Source organism: Tenebrio molitor, chromosome 3 (genome assembly GCF_963966145.1).
Source record: "Tenebrio molitor chromosome 3, icTenMoli1.1, whole genome shotgun sequence".
NCBI lineage: Eukaryota > Metazoa > Arthropoda > Insecta > Coleoptera > Tenebrionidae > Tenebrio > Tenebrio molitor.
This window is the reverse complement of record NC_091048.1, coordinates 2,029,736-2,047,800: the sequence shown is the minus strand read 5'-3', so window position 1 is coordinate 2,047,800 and position 18,065 is coordinate 2,029,736. Positions and strand designations below refer to the sequence as shown.

Here is an 18,065-nt window from a genome sequence, read left to right as displayed (position 1 = left end):
CAAATTTTATATCTATGAATATAACGAGAAGATTATGGGATTTATAATATGCGAGGACGTTGCCTAAATCCCATAATATTCGAGTTATATTTCAAGCTTTATCGTATCATTGTATCTAATGCATAATGCATAATTCATTTTTGACAATCCTTTTTTCATTAAGCACTCAACACCATTTAATGATTTTTGCTTTCACAGAATCTAGAGACATATTCCTGAATGGAGTATTCTATCAAACAACCGTTTGAAGGTACATTATTTACGCATTAGTCAAAAGTCTGGAAAATTCACCTAAAAATACAAATTTATTTCAGACGACCCGATATGGCTAATTCGATTTTTCACATTTGACGTTGTGAATCTGAAATTCACGAGAGTCATGTTTTTAATGACGCTAATATTACACTTAGTGGTTACACTCATTCAAATTTATTTCTCCTTCTTCGTTTTAAATCTAAGAGATAATATTCTTTATGGACCTTTTTTTTCCGGTATGTTCTATGTAATGCTTCGACATCATTTTGGTTAAAATAATTAACTACTAATTCCTTAGGGAATGCTTAGTTTAGTGGTACTTCTGGATAAGAATGAAACGGTTGACAACATTTTAAAAATATTTAAATTTTGGCCAATGGATTCCGCAGGAAATGAAACTCTTGCACAGATTAAAACCGAATCAAGGTTTTTCTCATTTCTCGTGATTGTAAATTTAATTTTGATACTCATTGCTGGCATTTTGTTTATTGTGCCATTTCCATATGACGAAGAAGTGTATTTTGCGATGTACCTTTTTGACAGATGGTTTCCTAGTTGTGCTCCAATTTTGAAATGGTTTTACAGATTAACATTGCTTGTAGTGGGATTTGCAATCGTGACTTCTGTTCACAAATTTTTGTATATTACAGAACAGTTGAAGTTTCAGACATATTTGCTTTTGAAACATGTTGATAACATTACTGGTCTGGAAGAGTACCGTGACGATGGTTTATTGATCAAGAACAAACACTATCAGACTGCAATCGAAAGACGAATTAAATTTTGCATTAAAAGACATATTGAGCTGATCTAGTACGTATCTGAAAGTGTATCATATTTTTTCTTTAAAATTAATTTCAGTATTGTCTCTGACTGTATAAGGAAAGTTCGAAAGTGGATTCCTCTATTTGCTATCATTGGAATTTTTATATTTCTGAGTTGTATATTTTATTTTTTCTTTGTAAGTGTAATTAAAATGAATCAACTTACATATTTAACGCACACAAAATCTGTAGCATCAGAATTTATCAATAGGAAGAAATCTAAGAGTTGGTGGCACGTTCGTGGCTGGTGTTTTCACATTTTGCTTGATCATATTTAAAGGACAATCAGTAGAGCATCAGGTATTTCTAACACTTAGTGTTTCTCACTGAAATATTTGTTTCGCTCCAGTCAGACGTGCTACATCGCATTAACGGAAATATACTGTGGACCACCCTAGATAAGAAGAATTTACGTTTACTAATGACAATGACGCTGGTATTGAAAACTCCCATAAAATTAAAATTCTCAAAAAATGTTATCGTCAACTACGAACTTGGAATTAAGGTGAGTCTTCTCCAGATAAATTTCCTTTATTTTAGAGAGAGATGTTTTCTAGATTATTAAAGCGCTGTATTCTGCAGTATGTTTTTTCCTTCAGATAAGAAGTGCTTTGCATTAAACTTACGATCCTTGTCGGATGTCTCTTTAAAAATTATTAAACCTTTTACAACTGCTCTTTTAGTCAAGTCAACTAAGCTTCTTAATTAAAGATAAGTGTTTCTATTTATTATTAATCCTCTTTTGTAACAGTCTGTATACATATGTATAAGTTCACTTTTACTTTTTACCTTTATCTTTAGAAATATTTATGTCACCACCTTGTTGTAAAAATAGCAATTTAGCGATAAGAAAGTACTACATAATGTATAATAGTACGGTGCGATCAATTAAAAAATAAATCGAGTCAGCGTGTTACCTATAGCAACCCATGCTATAGGATAGGCTCCAAAGCAAACTCGATTTATTTTTTAAATGATCGCTCGGTATATTACATGCTACCTAGGTGGAAAATGTACTTTGTACTTTGCAGCAAAAACTAGGGGAAATTGCGTTGTAAAGTTGGTATTTAATTACCTAGACAGACAAAAACGTCAATTCACTTTAAATAAAATGGACGCTTTATCACATTTGCAATTGTAAAATTAAATCTCAACTACACAATAAATAAGTAATTTTATTATAAAAGAAATAAAAATACAATTCAAGAAGGTAAGAGTAATAACAGGGCCTTGAAAATGTTAAATTATTTTTAAATATTTTTGAGTTATTCGTTGCAAAAAATAATGTACATACCTAATTTTTGCGAGAAGAAATTTCCCGCGTTCGTACTAATGCAGCACTCCCTGCGGTCGTGCCGCAAACGAAGTGCTCACGCGGGAAATTTCACTTCCCGTATACGTTAAATAACATCATTACCTGGATTGTTCGTAAAGTGTTCATAAAGTAAAATATTAAGTATTTTCTTTAACAGCTTCACAATTTGGACTTGCCAAGAACAAGTGCTTTAATATCAATTTGGAATTCATTCTCCAAATTTACAGCAACGAAAGACAAAGTTTATTGAAATCAATCGATCGCCATCGTCGATTATTATAATTATCAATCAACCAAGACGGCTCAAATGGAAAAAACTGCAGATTATACTGGTATTGGTTTTTGAGTTTTTTTTGTTGTATCACAACTTAATTACTTTGTGTGAAGGTTGTGGATTTCGAACCATTCAATGATACTTGGCGGAAGAAAAGAAGTGTGGGCAATTACAGGCACCGAAGAAACCTGATAGGAAATATATGATTCAATTGGATGAGCATCAAAAATATCTCATTCGAAAAACAGTGCACTCATTTTTCTCTGCAAACAGAATTCCTACAATTAATGCTGTGTACAGGGAAGTGCAAAACAATGAAGAAATTCCAAACATCAAGCTTTATAATGTTTTACACGAATTAAAATTCAAGTAAGTACATACATTGTTTTCAATTAACTGTAAACATTAAAATCTATGTTTATTTCAAATAGCACAAATAACGAAACAGAAAAAGCGTGTTAATAGAAAGAGAAGACATAACTTGGTGAAGAAGATATTTACGGGAAATAAAAAAAATACGCCAAGAACGCAGACCTTTTCTCTTGCAAGATACATGGTTATTATAAATGATTGTAGTCGAAGCAGGCCATGTCCATGTTATGAAATTTTTGCCGCTTTCATGTGAACTGTCAATTTTTGTCGATGTCACTGTAATTTTTTTTAGGTGAAAAGTGCGGTGTTGATTATTTTATTTTATTTTTTTTTAATTAACGATTGAATCCAAAAGTATCGAGTTGTTTTGTACTCAATTTAACTCTTGTGTGTATAAAATAAAAATAAAAAATGTTGTACATATAATATTTGTTATCAATTTGTCCACCAGTTTATTCATAAACTTTTTTGTTTAAATTTTACAAATTATACAAAAATTAAATCATAAACATGAGTTTTAATCTGCAACTACAAATACTAATCCCCCTAGATAATATGCAACCAAAAATACTAACAATTCCTGCATCCTGCTAAAAATCTTGGCTATGTGATTCTACCTTTCGGAGATGCGCACGCACGCGCCTACCAGGAAAAAGTAGACTTTAGAATAGGAAATATTTCTATTTTTCAAGCCACGCTCAGGCTTTGGAAGCTTGCGCATGCGCTCGAACTCCCAACTACATAATCAAATCAGCTGATGTGACAGTTAAACGCTAGCTCGCTCAATAGCGCATGCGCGTTGGCGTGGCTGTCTTGAAGTAGCAAGCCACCATGAAAATGAAAACGACTCTTCCAAAGCCAAGCTAGCCGAGCCAGAGAGTCGAGCGAGCCACGCTTGTAAAGCCACCATGAAAACGACGCTTTACGTAGTAAAACAAAACATTAATTCCTGCAGAGACGCTTAAAAGCTTTATTAATTGCATCTATGCCATAATTAACGAAGTTTCATTTACTCATAAAAAAAATCATTACTTCTTGTTTTTCAAAGTGAGACATGGCTTGATCATTGAATTGATGTTATCTTGCAGAAATAGCGAATCATGAGCAGATTTAACGCTGAAATAGAGTTTACAGTCATCAGCAAAAGCTGCTTTTCACATTGAAGTACATCTAGCAAATCATTAAAAAAAATTTAAAATAGGAGTGGATCCAGAGTCGAACCTTGAAGTATACTTGAAGTAGGTTTTGAGAATTTTTGAAAGTGAGGTAAATAGTAACGCTGAAACAGAGCAATCAGCGACTTAGAGGATCTGAAATTTCAGAAGTAAATTGAATAAAACAAGATGAGTTTGTAATTTTGCGATGCAAGATGTGACTGTGTAGTATTCAAAAGTGATTTCCAGAGTGCGCAGGTGTTAAAATATTTAGTGATCACTTCATTACATTATATTACACTACGTAACAAATGTTAAACTTATTTGTTTCTAAGTCGTAAGCCTTATCTCATCATTATTTATTCATTGTTAATGTTACACTTTTGTTGGTCAACGGATTATTATTAGATTTCTTTGCAATCAAAATTGTTACGACGTGTTCGAAGTTTCAGAATGTTAATTGTCATAGTTTATAAAAGTTTCTGAAAAAAAATTCTTTCCATTCATGGTTGCTGTATTCATATTTTGCTTGATCATGTTTATAGGACAGTCGATCGAGGATCAGGTACGAGTATTTTTCACACTTAATTTTTCTCACTTAAGTATTTATTTCATTCCAGTCAGACGTGATACATCGCATTAACGCAAATATACAGTGGACCACACTGGATAAAAAAAAATCATGTTTATTAATGACAATGACGCTGGTCTTGAAAACTTGGTTTAAATTTAAATTTTCAGAAAATCTTATTGTCAACTACGAACTTGGAATTAAAGTGGGTGTTATTCGGAGAAATTTCTTTTTTTTTCTACAGAGATGTTTTCTAGATCGTTAAGGCGGTGTATTCTGCAGTATATTTTTTGTTCAAATAAAAAGCGCTGTGTATTGAACATAATGAATAATAATGAACTTGTCGGATATATTTTTCAATACATACTAATAAAAATTTTATAGTGGCTTTTCTTGTCAAGCCAGTTAAGCTTTTTAATTAAGGATTGGTTTTTCATTGTTGTTAAGTTTCTTTTGTACCACAGACTGTATACATATGTAGTGTTTTTTCTTGTTATAATAGAATAGTTCAGAACAATCCTCAGGAATGTTTATTTCACTTAACTGTTGTGAAACTAACGATATGCAGGGTTATTCTAAATGACTGGAGTCCAAGTAGACGTAAAAACTGAATGTAAAATTTATCGTTGCCGCTCTATATAAAAAACATTAAAATGACAGTGATAGCGACAAAAATTTACAGTTCAGATGAAAGCGGCAAAAATTTCATAATAGGGGCATGGCCTGCTTCGACTACAATCATTTAGAATAACCCCGTAGCTTTAAGAAAGTCACTTACTTACTAGTGTGTTAATTAATTAAATAAATGAGTGGAATAATAATAATAAAAATAATATTTCTCGTATTTTTCAAGTATATCCTACTCTCCATAATTTTTATATTTAAATATTTAGAATTATATTATATACAGGGTGTTTTCGAACTTTCCGTCTAATTAGATGACAACTCTGACAGTATTTTTGATTAACGTCCATGCTCATTTGATTTTTTTTTGTCAATTCTAATTTCTAACAACCCAGTGCAAATTTCAGCAGGATCGGTTTCAAAAAAATTAACTTATTGTAGTTATCTCCATTGCCGTACGTATTTTACTAAGATGATTTTGGCTAAAACTCTTTAGAACAATGCATATTATCACATGTTAAAAGGAACGCCTCAACTTAGAAAACACCCTGTATTTACAGAAATATATAGATAATTTTTTAAATTAATTACTTTTAAAACAAGGAAACCAATAATTCATCATATTGTTAACATTTTTCTGCTATTTTTTCGTTTAATTGGGTCGGCGACTTTGTCTTAGATTAGAATTTGTGTTGTTCTGATAACTAATTTATCGGTTGGTTGTGATTATCGCTGCTTCATTGTCGGCAATTTTACGCTTAATTTGGGACAACATTAACATTTGGCATTTCCTATTAATACTGTATTTATCTAAAACTAACTGACCCGGCGAACTTCGTACCGCCTCAGAATCAATAAATGTTATGTTAACTTATTAGGTGAATTAATTTAAGTTTTTTTATTAAGATAAAATTAATTGAAATTTAATGCTAAGCTCTACGCCCTCTGACGGAGATTATTCGTATTCACTTCACGTGATGTACAAATGTGATTAACTCCGATGAATTTACCACAATTCATTGATAAAGTACTGAACAATTCAATTTTTTCGGTAAATTCATTTGCAAGTGAGAGTATAATGAGTAGTAGAGCAAATTGTTATGTCCAGAGTTGTAACTAACTATACAATTAATTTTTTATCAATGAACCATAGGGATTGACATGGCGTAAACATTATTTCATGTGCGAAAAATAATTTTGACATTAGCAGTAGAAAAACCATTGACGCGAAATAAAGTTTATACCATGTAAATCTCTATGGTTCATTGATAAAAAAAAATTACTGTATAAAAATAATCCGGAATTAACAATTCCCTAATGACTGTAGACTACTTTTTTCTTCGACTATATAAACAAAAAGATCAGTACGATAAGAAACTAACACTATGATCGCTTACCAATTCATGAAAATACGCCAACATAACACTTTTATTTTCAGTTGTAACCTTATTTAGATCCTCCTATTGTTTGATTGTATCGCTTGATTTCAGAAAGGTGGTACCTGCCTTTTTATTTTTCCGGTATTAAGCTATTTGAAGCTTGTTCTGCTTCATTTAAGACATCTTCCGATAAAACACAATCATTCAAACACATTTTGCAAAATTGCTACTTTTGTAAACAACCAAATGTAACTATGACACTTGAACATATCATGTAAACGCGATTTCCAACTCGAAAAAACTGTGTTTTTTTCTTAACAGGGTTGAAAATGGTAGTAGGGGTTGGTTTTTGTAAAATTAAAGTAGGCAGTAATTTTCTTCTTGTTTTGAAGATCAAGTGTACAAAATGTCATCAAAATCGGAGTAAAACTGTAGATTCGCATACAAAATATACAAACAAACAGACATTCAGTTTTATATATACAGTGAGTTTTTTTTAAGACTGGCCATAGGGTTTTACATGCTAATTTTTCAACCCCCTGTTATCTTTTGTACTGATGAAAATATTTAAACCATTTTTGGAACAAAGTTGGGAGATTTTTCAAATTATCGGATAGATTACAATTCAATATCCCAAACTGTCGAAAAAGTTGTGAAAAAAATATTTTTTAGCGCGCCGAAAGCGTTCAAAATTGGAGATCGTCAGGTGCTGGTTGAGCCGACAATGGCGCTACTCTGGCGGCCGCTCGACGTACTATTATTTCGGCGCCCTAAAAATATTTTTTTCACAACTTTTTCGACAGTTTGGGATATTGAATTGTAATCTATTCGATAGCTTAAAAAATCTTTCAACTTTATTCCAAAAGTGGTTTGAATATTTTCATCGGAACAAAAGTTAACAGGGGGTTGAAAAATTAGCACGTAAAACCCTATGGCCAGTCTTAAAAAAAACTCACTGTATAGATATAGAGACAATTAGTCGTCTTTTGTGTTTTTTTATTATGGACAATACTTCCTTATTAAGATCTGAATCCTAATCATAAAACATAGGCAAATATTTAATTAATAAAATAACAGACTAAAACAACAATTATTTTTTTTAATTATATGTATTTGTTGACAAGTAACTCTGGCCTGTTAAGTGATCAGAAGAGGTCAACTCTCTACTATGTATTTAAATTATCAGTTGAGCGTTACAAAATCTTTAGTGATGCGAGTTTAAAGTGTTTGATCTACAAAAAAACCTACAATCTTAGCCACATCCTTGTCTCGTTTCCTCTTCTACGCATTTCATCCGCCAAGCTATTCTTGTCAAGCAGTATCATGATTGCAAAATAAATATGATTTTGGCACTCATTCTTGCAATTTTCGTTATGATGCCAGGGCAATTGCACCAAAAACAATTTGGAATTCATTCTCTAAATTTACAGCAATGGAAGATAAAGTTCATTGTAATCAATCAATCAATCATCAATGGTAGATCATCGATTATTATCAGTCACTCAATAAAACATTAAAGACATTATCATTTCCTTTGTACCTTAATAATAAATAGTAAACGCGAAACTCGTTATAGTGTTAATTTTTTCTTTACAGCTAAATAATTTAGTTAATTATGTATCGATTTGATTGTGATCGTTTATTTGTTTGTTAGTTATTTTCTGCGGACACATTGAAAAGTCTCTTCCGTAAAGATTTGTAACACAGATTTTAAATTATTTTCTGTATTAAGCTTGTTGATCTCAATGGTCTCATTCCTTCCAAAATGGAACTATACTTGCTGCGGCGAACCACTGGAGTGATCACGAGTTGTTCACGTGATAATCCGTCATGAAAATCCTGATTTACACTGCCTCGCCAAATTTTAGTTTTGTGCGGGAAAATTAAATCTTACTTGTTTAAGAATGGATGGAAATTTCGGCTGCGTGCATTGAGCTGCACCATACTTTTTAACCGGCGCCCTTTACCCAATAGGAAACAATCCCCCAAAAATCACGTGAAGATCCATTACTCCAGTGGGTCGGCGCGATAACTAGAGTAGCTGTTTACCTCACTTTTGCTTTGCTTTAGTAAAATTTTTAAAAATTGATTTTTCGATAACAATTTTAAACGAGGAAGTTCGATTACGAAATTTCGATTCAGAACATTTCCAAAACAACTTTAGCAGTAAGAGGGTGGAATAAATTATTTCCGTCATTCCGACAATCCAAGAAGTTTGTTAACCATAAAACATTTGTTAAATTTATTATAAGTAGTTCAAATTATGTTAAAATGTAAAATGTATTTTAACCAAATAGAACTTAACTAGGAAACATAAAATTCCGTTTGTTTTATTTTTTCTTACAGAAAAATTATTTGTACAATTTCCAAAAACTGCCAAAATAGAAGTTCGAACGTGACGGCGAGTTTTTCAAAACAAAAACTAGATCAGTCAATATACAGCACATTATTTATTTTTGTTGATTACTTTATTGGGCATTGCAGAGCTTTACGTTGTATCATTCGAAATAGACCGTGATAATTTTTTTTTATTGCCACGGCCTGCTAGACCGCATTTCTTTTTGAACGCCTGATACATTGCATTACTTTCTCGTTAAAACGGTTATTTCTTTAGGTGGTTTTCACGTACTCTGGCTACGATCTCACTTAAAAATCGATAAACTATGTCATTTTACATTTTCACATTACAACTCACACATAATGGTCTACACCTTACTACTTTTCATTTCTTAATGTTAGGACCTATTACTTCCAAAGTTAGGAGCAAATGGAACATTTGGAAAAAATGGATATCAATAATAAAATTATTATCGATTACGTGTGGCACTGTATTAATTGTAGTGATTATTTGTTACTGATACGTTGTACAAAAATAGTTTGATTAATGAAAACTTCCATTTATGTTAAAAGCTTACGATAGCTTCTATCCGGAAGCAGAAATTTATTCTTACATGACACAATCGTGGCGCTTGAAGTTCGGCGGAGGGTCTGAGAGCCAGATATTTTATACTTTAATGCTTTTAGTAAGAAAGTAAAATAATTTACTCGTGCACAATGTCGAGTTCAGCGGACGAGGACACAAAAGTTAAATAATACAATAAGAACAATAAAAAAACAACTGTTATCGGTCTGACCGGCCGTTTGCAGGCGAGGTCACCAGCAGACCGATAACACAAACCCGAAGAAAAAAAACGTTCTGCCTGAAACAATACGCTTCCGGAAAACTAAAAATTTACTCTATCACCCTGGCCTTGATCGTCACAGGGCGGTCGACGTCTCTGGACACCTGGACGTTCCTCGGGGACTTCCTTGGGCCCACGGTGGACGACGAAATCCGGGCGTGGAATCTGACTCCGCACTCTGGCGTTTAATTCTCCGCGACCTCCGTCGGGGATCCGTAAATCCGCTCCTCGGCGACTCTTCCAGCTTCACCCTCTTCGGACCCTTGACGTCTCCATACCCTTTCCTCGCCGCTCAACCACTTTCCGCCCCCTTCACAGTCCGGCACCTATCTGACCACCAACCAAGACCTCTCCCCCAATCTGCACTGGTTCCTTTCTTTCAGATGAAATTACGTTACTTAATTTTTCTTTTCAAACCCAGCTATTGGAATGTTAATAATATGCACTTGGAATGTTAATTGCTCATAATATGCAATAAAATTTTACGACCCACAACAAAAATGACGAAACGATATTTGCGTAATTATCAACGTCATAAATTTCTGGTTGTGACTTGTTGAAAAAACAAAAACAAAAATATCTGAAGGATAAATAGAACTCAAATTGTCTACTTTTAATTTAAAATAACAAATATCTTGTGATGAATTTTATTATAAATTAATAGGGATAATTTTTGAAACTAATTGTTTTTAAAACATACAAACCCATAGTTGATATTTGATAGATATATTTTCTCCGATTCTTTCGTTTAATTGGGTCAGCGCTTTGTTTTAGATTTAAATTTGTGTTGTTCTGATAACTAATATATCTATCTATTGGTTGTTATTATCGCTGCTTCATTGTCGGCAATTTTACGCTTCATTTGAGACAACATTAGCAATGGACATTTCTTAGTCTACATTTTATCGACAATGTTTGGTCTGATTTTGTTGTTTTTGTTATTACGGACAATCTTTGTTTATTAATATATCAATCGTAATCAGTGAAACATAACCGAAAAATTAATTCATACAATAAGATCCTAAAACACTACTGATTAGTTTTTAAATTTATGTATTTGTTGACAAGTAACTCTAGTCTCTTAAGTGATAAGAACGGGTAACTGTCTCCTATTTAAATTATAAGGTCAGTTGTGTAAAGACCGCCAAAGCATCATGAGTGACTTTGTAAAAGTGGGACCCATGGATAACTATGAACTTCCCAAAAAATCATTGGGAAACATATTTTTAGAAAGAATAGAGAAACGGAACGCCAACAGAGTCGCCATTGTAAGAATTTTCGTAATGTTTTGAAACAATTGGAACGATTTGATTTTAGGTTGATTGGACAGGTGAAGAACTGAATTATGGACAACTCCTACAGTCGACTGTTAAATTAGCAACGCAAATGACCAAATTGGGAGTGAAGAAAGGCGACGTCATTACCATATTGTCCCAAAATAGTACGAAATTCATCTTGACAGTCCTTGCAGGATTTTACATTGGGGCAAAAGTGAATCTACTCAATCCGGACTACACTCCAGGTACGGTTAAGTACACTTGAAAACTTTGCCCAAAATATTTTTTCCAGGAGAACTGAAGCATTTCTTTGAGGTTTGTCGACCAGTTTTGGTCTTCTGCACAACAAAAAATTATGGAAACGTTCTCCAGTTGAAAGATTTATTTCCTGTGAACATCATACTTTACGACACTGAAACTCCAGGTGATTTCGAAAATTTTGACAATTTTCTCGAAGCTGGTACCTTTGATCCTGGCTTTAGTCCCATCAAGCTCGACCCCGAAGAAGACGTCGCTTTGATTTTGACCTCTTCGGGCACAACAGGCTTTCCAAAAAGTGTCCAACTAACTCACGCTAACCTCAGAGTCACGATGCTCTACATCGGAGATCCTTACTTCCTCGACGTCAACGAAAACGAGACGCTTCTGGCGTTTCTTCCGTTTTTCCACATTTTTGGGGTCGCCATCGCTCTAGCGAGCATGATGTACCAAGCAAAACTAGTAGTTTTGGAAAAATTTGTCCCAGATCGCTTCTTGAGTCTGATTCAACACCACAGAGTCACAAAACTGTTCACAGTACCTCCTGTTCTTCTGTTCTTGGTGAAGAGTCCTCTTGTGCGAAAATACGATTTGACGTCCATCACAGATGTGTTGTGCGGAGCAGCCGCCGTGTCCAAAGAGGTAGAAGATTTGGTAGAGGCGCAGCTGAAAATCAGTTGTGTTCGGCAAGTTTATGGTATGACAGAAGTAAGTGGAGCAGCTACTGTAATTCCCAAAAATGTAAAAAAACATGGATCGTCGGGAAAAGTTGTGACGGGACATCAAATTAAAATTTGCAACCCCGAAACTGGTAAGACCTTGGGTGTAAATGAGTTTGGCGAGTTGCGAATCAAGGGTGGTGGGGTGATGAAGGGTTATCTGGGTAAGGAGAAAGAAACTGAAGAAGCGTTCGACGAGGAGGGGTATTTGAGAACTGGCGATCTGGGATACTATGACGAGGAAGGTTTCTTCTTCATTGTAGATCGTTTGAAAGAAATCATTAAATATAAAGGTTTCCAAGTGAGTAGAAATTTTTGATGAGACGGAGAAAAAACCGTGTTGAATCTAGGTTTCACCAGCTGAATTAGAAAATCTTTTGGTACAACACGAAGCAGTGAAAGATGCTGGAGTCATTGGTGTTCCCAACGAGAGGGCAGGAGAAGTACCGCTAGCTTTCGTGGTCAAGCAACCAAACGAAGATGTGTGTGAAGAAGAGCTCGTCCGTTACATTGCAGGTAATGTTGGCACCATGCTTGTAAAATGTTCCCAAGTTGAAGAATAGTATTTCAGAAAATGTTTGTGTCCAGAAGCGTCTATATGGTGGGGTACGATTTATTGAAGAAATTCCAAAAAGCAGTAGTGGCAAAATTTTGAGGAGAAAATTGATTAATCTATTGTAGCGAAATACTTGTCACTTTAAATGTATACCTACATGTGTGTTTCTATTATTGGAAATCTCTCTAATAAAAATGCTTTCATTGGAATTTGTCTGTTTGCAAACAGAAATAATCAACCAAGATATCTCTCGTGCGTGTCCGACTGGTATTATTATAATTAATAATTAATTAAATATAGTTTTTACGTTTGCGTGAGGGGGCGTCCTACGAAATTATCAATTTGTACTGTCACAGTACAAATGTTCACATTTTTACCCAATTTTACCAACTGCATGCGCAATTATTGATACCACAAACCCCTTGTCATAAATTGTCTGGTCTTGTAATACCTTACCATACAATTATTCCAAGCGATGTAATTGATATGTGAGGTATAGAGCGTTCAAAGAGCGGTCAAGCCACGTGATGTTTTTTCACGGCACGTTACCTTAAGTAAATAAATATATCTTATTAAAACTCAGATTCTTAACTACCACTGACTATTCACCATCAAAACTACTTCTTATTTAAATTATTTAACATCATATTTTCACAATATTTTTAACTACAAATTGCAAAATATTTTAAATATTTTTTCCAAAGCACATATTAATTTTACGATCTATCTTTACTTCTCTGAGTGCAAGAGTCCATACGAGGCAATCAATACTTATGATTAAGACTTTTATTTCCAGACGTCCGGAACCCAACCTTATAATTATCATGTTTATAAAGGGAATAATTTAGTCCGTTGCCACATTATAACTCAGCATAATTTTTATTCTGAAATGTTTACCTCCGGCACGCTAAATTATACCACAACTGCTTATTAGTGCCTTCCCTTATAATTCTAAAATATAAAGTAGTAATCACGTTGTAATTTCGTCATAAAATATTAATTATTTCTAGTGCAATTTTCTTTGGACGCGAAAGTGGAGCTGAACGACACGACCAGCAAAAAAAAGAGTGTGTTTCTCGCTCGCTCGGCTAAACTCGGCTCACCCGAACTTACTCGAATGAGTCTTTCACCCCAGAGCGTGTGACGTTACGGCGTGACGCGTGATGCGTTACGGTTGAAAATTAATTCAGTGCCCGAGAATAATGATTCAATAATTCCAGAAAATACGAAATAAATTCAGTGGGAACAAAATAATGTTTTAAATAAAGTTACTGTCATAATAATAATAATAATAATAATAATAATATAATATAATAATAATAATAATCTATATGTTCGTTTATTGTGGTTTTAAAATTGAAACCTACTGTGTTATGCAATTTTTTCTACAGTACAAAATACAAAAAAACAGTGACAACTACTATTCTTTCACTAGTGGTAATAGTAATAATAATAATATCCATTAGAGTTTATATTTTGTGCGGGATTATTTTAAGATGTTAATACACACAAGAGCGAATACGACATCTTTAATACCTAAAATAAAATAGTTATTTACAGTAAAAGTGAGAAAGGCAAAGCTTTCGTTCACGCGAATTGCGTGCAATTCAAGTGAACGAAAGCGGCATTACACTCGAGTACTGTGCTTAGAAAGTGAGTCTGTAACTTTATTGTATAGAGGCAAGGGCTTAAAAAATCAAATTACATTATCAAAAAGAATTGGAAAAGTTTTCGAGTGAATAAAAACCAGTGAGTGAAAGACAGTGAGCGACGATGAGTGAAAGTGAGGTGAACGAAAGAGAAATCTTCACCCACTGGTAACTGTGGATGCAGACTCACTTTCTAGGGCGGTATCGAACAAATATATTATTTTGGATTTTTTTTAAATTTCTTTGGCTCACCGATACGAAGAGTGCGAATGAGACAATGCCGAAAGGTCCAGCGCTCAGGTGAAGATCTCTCTGTGACCTCAGTAGCATCAAACGTACATCCTTTTGCAACCTCACGTCTGCTTGGTACCATTTCGACGCCCAAATAGCCTCAGCTATGGTGCCATTCTGTGCAAACAATTTTAACAAAATCTTTCCACAAACGACATGTCGTGTCTTACAGCATTGATTAGACGTTGCCCCGCTAAACAACTCACGAACAAGTTGACAATCCAGCCGAGAATATGCAAGACACCACCAAATCTGTTAATACCCTGAAAATAATAAAATGAAAGTTGTCCCAAGAGTGTGAATTTAGTAGTTACGACTGTAATTTGCTTCTCCAAACATGCACAAATGGTACTGGTTAAAATGAGATGAGCAAACATGCAGCTGGAGAAGCAATCGTCGACGCGCTTTGCAAAGCTGGAAGATCCAAAGATATGAAAGAGATTTGTCAAGAACGAGACTCACTCGAGGACTTCCGAATGATACAAGATACATCTTGTCAACTTGTTTCGACTGGTTTGATAGTCGTCATCATCGAAGCAGGCTGTTGTCATGATGTTCAGATGATTGATTCTGAAAATAATGTGTTGGGTTATCTCGAAGGTGTTGTAGGCAATTATCATGGAAAGTCGTAATAGCATGTTTGATACGACGAGCTGGTAGAGAAAAACCAGTTGAAAAACGGGGAAATAATCCGCTGCGAAAGGAGTCGGGATCGCAAGTCCACAATTTTCCTTCAAGTCATGTTCTTTGTTGTATTTCTCACAGTCAGACTTCAAAAATAACAGGAGAAAATTATACGCAGATACAGTTATTGTGACATATGTGTGAATAAATTTCGCGTAGAAGGTGAGTTTTTTCTCTTCCTCGTGGAAATCTTCCGGGATGCCGAACTTGTCAAAGCTCGACAAGTCCCGAAGCAGACTGGCTATCTTCTTCTGATTTTTTATATACGCAAACACCATAAAGTAGGTACCGTAGATGGCAGATAACACGGCCATTTCTTCGCTCACGTCTCTCTCGACTTCGTCTAAAAATTTGAATATGCACGTTGCGAAGCACGAAAAGAAAGATAGGTACTTTCTAGAGTGAGAAGAAAGTGTGTTGTCGTAGATATGCAAAGCAGACTCGTGAAACATACGAATGTGAGGATTCGGATGTAAGTCCATTTACCAGGATTCATTTCTTCGTCTTCTTTCGGCCAGATTAAAGCATTTCGTAGAATTTGTCGAGTTGCGGCGCAAATTTTAATCTCGGAATTTTCTTGGGACATTTTTGGCCTGTGGGGACAGTAGAGTTAGTCAATATAATGAGAAATATCTTCCTTTGAACTTTTTCCCGTTTCCAACATTAGAATTTGGCTAGGAGGAAGTTGTGCAAAGCTAAAAGAAAAAGAAAATCAATTTGGGATTTTTTAAATTGCAATTTTGTCTTAATAAAAACTGATTGAAGCAACAAATGCAAAGAAAGAAAGAAAACACAGAAGATTTTTTTTTCAAAAGAGTTTTGCTTCTATGATATATTCATAAAATTTGTTATAATTGATGTTCAAAAAAAGTTCTTTTTAATGTCAACTAATTACACCAGAACACTGAAGACTATCTCCATAGATGAAATAAAGAGACAAATATTCTAGTTGTCTTCAGATATTTTACAGAAATTTAATTCGTAACATATTTCGTAACTAGCAATAGGAAAATCCTGTCAAAATTTCATAGGTTTTTAAAGTTATGTTACTTTCATAAAAATTTTGAACAAAAATTATTGAAAGCCATAACATACCTAAAAGCACTGATGTCGGTCCTTAGTCTTTTTCTTCAAGTTCTTGAAGCAACTGTTGTTTACCTAAAACGGAAGATTTATATCTTCCTTTTAACAAATTGTCACTAATTTTGAGATGTACACTCGACCAATGTTGTTAATTTAACTAGAGGTTTTCTTTAATAAGAACTGGTTCACCACGAGAACTTGAGGAGTGCGCTTGTACGTATTTCTTCTCTCTCTCTTCCATGCAATCCAATCAGAAACTGTCTTTCTTTCGAGGAGGATCCATTCTTCTTTCCGTGATGGTGCGGTACCACATCAATTTTTTTTTAAATGTATTTTGTACTCACTTATTCAACATCTCTGTTTTTAGTTTCTTTAATGTGGTACTACTGAACAATTAAGTTTTTTGTCATCAACTGGAAATAGTGAATTAACATACTGAGAACTTTTTGACGAGCTTATGGTGAAGCTCTATTCGTCATGCCCCAATGTTTACTAATGTGCCCTTCCCTCACTGATTCTTGTACTAAATGTTTTAATGCCGCGAAGAAGTGATATCAAGAATAAGTCGATAAATTATGAATAAGACTTTTATTTTTAGTATGTCTGAAACAGTGCACTACAATTATTAGATATGAATAGGAAATATTTGTTGCAATCAATAATTCGAAAGAAGTTGTTACCTTTCGCATGCTCATTATGACTTCTTTATGCCACAACTCTGTTAAAGTAATAATTTTCTTGTGAATTATTAATTGCTTGGACACAATTGTGTTAATATTTAGAAGAAATCAAATGTAACCGGTAAGCAACGAGAAATTATTTTAAATCAGTGGCGTATCATAGTCATAAGGGTGAAGTGAAAAATTACTTTCCAATTCTAAAGTGTGTTACAATGTGTGAAATGGCGTCAGTTCAGTAATCTAATCATAACAAATGTAATTTTATCTCTATCTAATTTGTGTGTGAAAGTTTCTTCTGTAAAAAGTAAATCATTTATAGTAAAAACGTTTTAAATGTGGACTGTCAAAGTCAAGGCCGCTTAAAACTTACACGTTAGTGAGAAATGTGTCATAAATTCCACATACCTTAGTTACTTTTCCTGGAAGTGCCAACTTAACGACAAGTCCCCAATTCACATCTATAACGTTTTCGTAACAATGGGAAAAATTGAGAAAATTTTGGAAAATAGGTATTCTTGCCTTTTCGTCAATAGAAAACAGTACCATTTTCCTTGAATTAATTTCAGTTTTCTTAGCTTCATCAGTTTTTAGGAAATTAGGAAAAAAGTGAATACTGATTTAATCTTTAACATTATAATTTATTTGGACTTTGTGCAATGTTAATTCAGGTGATGTGTGGCAAAATACAAAATATCTATCAACAATTAGGAATAAATAACCCTAGATTAAATAATAACAACAAATCTTGTTATTATACTGAATTCATTAAGAAGAAATCATGTTAATATACAAAGTGTCTATAAAAGAACGTAGGTACATATACAGTGAGTTTTTTTTTAAGACTGGCCATAGGGTTTTACATGTTAATTTTTCAACCCCCTGTTAACTTTTGTTCCGATGAAAATATTCAAACCATTT

General features: G+C 33.8%; 2 protein-coding genes and 1 long non-coding RNA gene across 5 annotated transcripts; 2 read left to right on the top strand and 1 right to left on the bottom strand.

The window, feature by feature from the left end:
* The first annotated feature begins 1,271 nt into the window (after positions 1-1,271).
* LOC138126651 (uncharacterized) lies at positions 1,272-3,731 on the top strand. Of its 2 annotated transcripts, none has more exons than XR_011157898.1 (5): positions 1,272-1,379; positions 1,429-1,584; positions 1,637-2,726; positions 2,782-3,037; positions 3,117-3,731. It is a non-coding gene; the product is annotated as an uncharacterized lncRNA (long non-coding RNA). The 2 variants fall into 2 exon arrangements; XR_011157897.1 differs by having other exon boundaries at positions 3,100-3,731.
* A 7,326-nt stretch (positions 3,732-11,057) lies between these two features.
* LOC138126406 (luciferin 4-monooxygenase-like) lies at positions 11,058-12,933 on the top strand. Its single transcript, XM_069042185.1, has 5 exons — positions 11,058-11,218; positions 11,268-11,472; positions 11,520-12,505; positions 12,555-12,720; positions 12,776-12,933. The coding sequence occupies exons 1-5, from the start codon at positions 11,105-11,107 to the stop codon at positions 12,883-12,885; spliced, it is 1,581 nt and encodes a 526-aa protein (XP_068898286.1). The 5' UTR covers positions 11,058-11,104; the 3' UTR covers positions 12,886-12,933.
* A 1,316-nt stretch (positions 12,934-14,249) lies between these two features.
* Positions 14,250-16,066, bottom strand: LOC138126662 (odorant receptor 49a-like). 2 transcript variants are annotated; one of them, XM_069042432.1, is made up of 5 exons: positions 15,778-16,066; positions 15,163-15,727; positions 15,015-15,114; positions 14,871-14,963; positions 14,250-14,817 (listed from the first exon to the last, which is right to left on the bottom strand). In XM_069042432.1, exons 1-5 carry the CDS (start codon positions 15,968-15,970, stop codon positions 14,596-14,598), a joined length of 1,173 nt encoding a protein of 390 aa, XP_068898533.1. In that variant the 5' UTR covers positions 15,971-16,066; the 3' UTR covers positions 14,250-14,595. The 2 variants fall into 2 exon arrangements, with proteins under 2 accessions (XP_068898533.1, XP_068898532.1); XM_069042431.1 differs by having other exon boundaries at positions 14,871-15,114.
* Positions 16,067-18,065: the final 1,999 nt, after the last annotated feature.